This window comes from Crocuta crocuta, unplaced genomic scaffold (genome assembly GCF_008692635.1).
Source record: "Crocuta crocuta isolate KB4526 unplaced genomic scaffold, BGI_CrCroc_1.0 scaffold750, whole genome shotgun sequence".
Classification (NCBI taxonomy): Eukaryota; Metazoa; Chordata; class Mammalia; order Carnivora; family Hyaenidae; genus Crocuta; species Crocuta crocuta.
The window spans coordinates 1007991-1012491 of record NW_027529191.1 but is presented as its reverse complement, the minus strand read 5'-3'; the positions used below and the strand labels follow the sequence as shown (position 1 = coordinate 1012491).

At 49.6% G+C, this 4501-nt stretch overlaps 1 protein-coding gene across 1 annotated transcript in view; it reads left to right on the top strand.

Moving 5' to 3' along the window:
- MYT1L (myelin transcription factor 1 like) overlaps positions 1-4334 on the top strand; it is a 276307-nt gene extending 271973 nt beyond the window's left edge. The window contains exons 23-24 of the mRNA XM_077758294.1: positions 1093-1236; positions 1533-4334. Coding sequence (XP_077614420.1) covers positions 1093-1236; positions 1533-1673 — 285 coding nt within the window. The 3' untranslated portion in view covers positions 1674-4334. The remainder of the gene's footprint in view (positions 1-1092; positions 1237-1532) is intronic.
- The last annotated feature ends 167 nt before the right edge of the window (positions 4335-4501 follow it).

Genomic DNA, 4501 nt, shown 5'->3' with positions numbered 1-4501 from the left:
GCTAGGGAGGAGGGTTTGCCCAGCAGCCCGCCCTGCGGCGTCTCCAGGACGGTTGTGGGGCGGCTCACTTTGATTTGGCCCCTGAGCTGATGAGAGGTGCAGGAGCAACCGATGTATTCCTGGGGACCCTGCGCATGTCAGCAGGAGGCCCTCGTGGGCAGGTGTTTTCCGGGGTCCGCCCGCTACCCCGGCGCAGCTGAAGCCCGCTTGGGCCCCATGTCTTGGCTGAGGAAGCACCTGCAGGCCAATGAGAGCAGGCAAGGGCTCCGTGAGGAGCGGGGGCAGAGTTTGAAGGGAGGGCCAGGTAACTCCGGGGCGAAGGCGGCTTTTCCGTGAGAACTGGGTTCAGGTCCCCGTTTTCCTGGGCCCTAACTGTGCCCTTGGTCGCCCGTGCGCCCTGCCTGCCTCGTCCTGGCTGTGTGCACCCCTGCAGCCCAGGCGGGGAGGGTCAGCTCCTGGCTGGGTCCGTGAGCGCTGGCTGTGGGCTGGAGCCGGGGCCGGTGGGGCACTAACGCCCTCGACCCCCTTCTTATTTAAGAGGAAGCCCAGGAGGCCCCGGGGGTGCAGGAAGGCGGTCATGCCTCCACAGGTACAGAGAACTCCTACCGCATACCACGGGGGGGGGGGGCAGCCATCTCCTGTGGAGGACAGGTGGCCAGTGGTACCTGTGGCCCAGTCAGCCACCTGCCTCATGAGTAACTTTACAGTTTAGAACTTAACCTGGGACAGAGTTAGATTCAGGCTGGAAAGGACGAGCTGGCCCCAGGGGAGGGCGTGGAATACTTGCCAGAGAAGTCCTCGTGGGAGGGGCCGCGGTGACAGTCCTGCCCCCCGAGGACAGAGCTGCCCAGCCCATTAGCCCCTCCCGGGAAAGACAAGGTGTCGTAGCCCAGTTAGCAAATTTTCAAATGTAGTGCATCAAAAGCGTAAGAACCGGACCCTTAAAGTGACCGATGCTCACCGTCGAAGCGTTTCTGGGGGGAGCAGAGAGGTGCTCTCTGGGCGGGTGGGTTCCGGGGCCCCCCGCTGCCAGGGCACGCGCACCCTGCGGCCCACCTCGTGTTACATGTCCCACAAATCCGTGCGTTCTAGATCACCACAATGGAGAGCAGCCTGAAGACCATTGAAGAGGAGAACAAAGTAATCGAGCAGCAAAACGAGTCTCTCCTGCACGAGCTGGCCAACCTGAGCCAGTCCCTGATCCACAGCCTGGCCAACATCCAGCTGCCGCACATGGTAAGTGAGTGAGGGCGGGAGTGCAGGCCGGCGCCGCCGCGGGCTCTTTCTGTGCCCAAGCTCGTGGCTCTCCACACTTTGGATGTCTGCGCTCGCCGCCCCCAAACCATAGCGTTAGCGGCTAGGAGCAGTGCTGGGGCAGATCCCGTGCACCCCTAAGATGAGGTGCGCTCTGAGCAGGCCTTGTAAGTAGCGCAGACACAGCGGCACTATGCTATGATGCTATTTTATGCTGATGTGAATATCCTATTAAGAAAGTAAAAGTTGTGTATGAACTACTATTTAATATCTCGTAGGATCCAATCAATGAACAAAATTTTGATGCATACGTGACTACTTTGACGGACATGTATACAAATCAAGATCGTTATCAGAGCCCAGAAAATAAAGCCCTACTGGAAAATATAAAGCAAGCTGTGAGAGGAATTCAGGTCTGAGCAGCTGCTGTAGGTGACGGGATCTTGTTTAAAAGGAGGCCTCTTGTTTTTTGCTGCTGTGATTTACCAGAAAGTGTTCTATATTTATTTCTGTTTGAAACAGTGTTATGCTTACAAGACTTCATAATGATTTTATGTCTTGCTTTAAAGATAGTACCTGCAGAATAGTTTTTCAATACATTCACATTTTGTACGTTTTCATATAAGCTGACATAGTGTGATATGCCATGTAATGTTTATAGCTGCTAATGTATGCACATTTGGGGGTATATATATTTCTGAAGAGGTAAGCTGATCAAAATAAATAGAGTGTAAATTCTTTTTAATGCTTTAGTGATTAAATGTTTTAGTATTTTGAACTGAAATGGACAAAAAAAAAAACCCAGCTTTGAATGACCACGTGGTGGCCCCGCAGCCACTTTTTAGACATTATCATTTTGCCTCATGTTGGAGGATTTTATGGAATTTAAGAAATACATTTTGTGTGCATATTGTTTCATAGCAAGAATTGGTTGCAAAAAAAATGCTTTATTTTTGAACAATGCTTGGAAATATTATGTGATTTTTTTGTTTGTTTGTTTTAGGAGGATGGTGTATGGTGGGGGCAATAAATGAGGTTTTTTGCATTCCAAGGAAATGGCATATGGATTAACTGTAAGAAATGAGATAAGTAATTTATTGTAAGAGAACATCAAGCCATGGAAAACCTTGGCGGAAGATTCAAAGCAGCTTACGCAGCACTTTTAAATTAACTCCTGAGCATTCCATGGTGACTCTGGGAACTGCAGTTCAGACAGGGGCTTCTTAGAGGTGGACAGCGCGAAGATGTCCCTCTCCAGTGTCAGTAGACTTTGGAGCCTCCTTCCCTTACCTCCCCGAGAGCTGTGCCCCCCTGAAGCGTCTGTCGTGGCAATGGCGTCTGTCTCGCAGAACCTGTGTGCTCTGATTTAAGTTCAAAGATATTTTCAGAGTATTTATTTCCCCTTTTTCCACTTTTAGAAATTCTGTCGTTGTTGCTGTTATCACGACTTCACATTCGGGGAATAAGTCAAATGACATGTGAGCCCGCGAGCCACCGCAGGGCGCTTTCTGCTGGGCGGCAGAGCGCAGCTCAGCAGGACGCCTGACGCCCAGTGCTCGCCAACAGGCCTTTCTGTTCCACCTTCCCTTGGAGACCCGGCGACCACAGGGCATTTGCAGAGCCTTGCTCTTTGATTTGTCACGACCTATTCTAAGAATGAATGCAATCAGATTTTAAGAGTAATTACGTATACTTCAGCACTTTTTTGCTTTACACTAGATCATCCTAGACTTGCTTATACTTGGAGACTTGACTGTTTTCTTCCCGTGACTGCACTACATGATGCATAAGACCACTTTCGATTGCCGCGCCCTCCCCTTCTGAGTAGTCCCTAGGACGGCGTGTCGTGTCTTCTGGTGTTGACTTGAGTTACATGTAACAGCATCTCTTCCTTCCATGTCTTGATGTTATGCAGGAAGTACAGAAGTACTTTAAAATTTTGTTATGAAAAAAAAGATGGGTTTTGTAAAAATAAAAAAAAATATTTTTAGCAGAACAGGACTTACAGGGTCATTGTCCCCACAACGTGCCAGTCGACTATTTGCACTTACCTTGTCCTATATATCCGTACGGAGGTGTGCAATTCCCGGGGTCAGCAGCCTGGCGAGGCCGGCCCTGGAAAGATGACAGGAGCCCTCACGGCTGACCCGACGATGTTGCTAAGGGAGATTACAGGGATCTCACAGCAATTACTGATACAATACTCAACCTCGGTATATATATATGTATAAATATATGTACACCCCCAGCGGCACTTTATACTGCGCACTGTACAAACGCTTACGGTTTTCCACGAGGACGTTGCTAACGAGCTGGGAAAGGGGACGGCACCCCCGGGGTTCCGCGGCGCCCATCCCGGGGAGCGCCCTCTCTCCGCCCTGCGATTAGTTGTAGCTGCCGTGCTCAGAATTGCCTTCTCGAGAGCTGAAGCAAGGTGCTTCTCGTCACCCGATGCCATACACATGGTCGGGGCCCCGGGCTCCCGCGGGGCCCTGCTGTTCGTCTGGGCAAATGCATTTCCCTGCCGCGATGTGTCCACAGCTTCTTTGCCGATATAGTAATGCTTTTAGTAGAGTGATAGGTAGTATCAGTTCTGGGTTCTTCTCGTTATCACCTATGTACAATGGAAGGGGTTTTAAGCACAAATCTGCTGCTCATCTAACGTGGGTAATAATATCAAATCAAGAGTTATCTGTGACTATTCTATAGGGATCACAAAGTGTCACATATTAGAATGCTGACCTTTCATACGGAATTATTGTGAGTCATCAGAGTTTATTTATTATAACTTATTGTTCGTATTCATTTCTGAGTTAATTTAAGGAATCATTTATGAAGACAGAATTTTGTATGAATATTTACTGTGCTCTCTGTGGAACTGAAGTTTGATTTATTTTTGTACAACACGGCATGGGTGTGTTGACACTTTAATTTTGCTATAAATGTGTGGAATCACAAGTTGCAGTGATACTTCATTTTTAAATTGTGAACTTTGTACAAATTTTGTCATGCTGGATGTTAACACATCTTACTCTAAATAAAAAAGGTGTTGCCACATTTGTAGCACGATGGATCTCTAACCAGGGTCCGCGTCTTCACTCGAGTCTGGAAGCGGCGTCTGGGCCCGCGGGGAGCCTGTGCGCCCAGAGCCCGCGGCTCCAGTTATGGCGTCTGTCAAGGGCCCAGAGTGGACGGCGTCCCAAGCTGTCCATTTAGTGGAGGACACCCAGCCCCCCCCCCCCCCCCC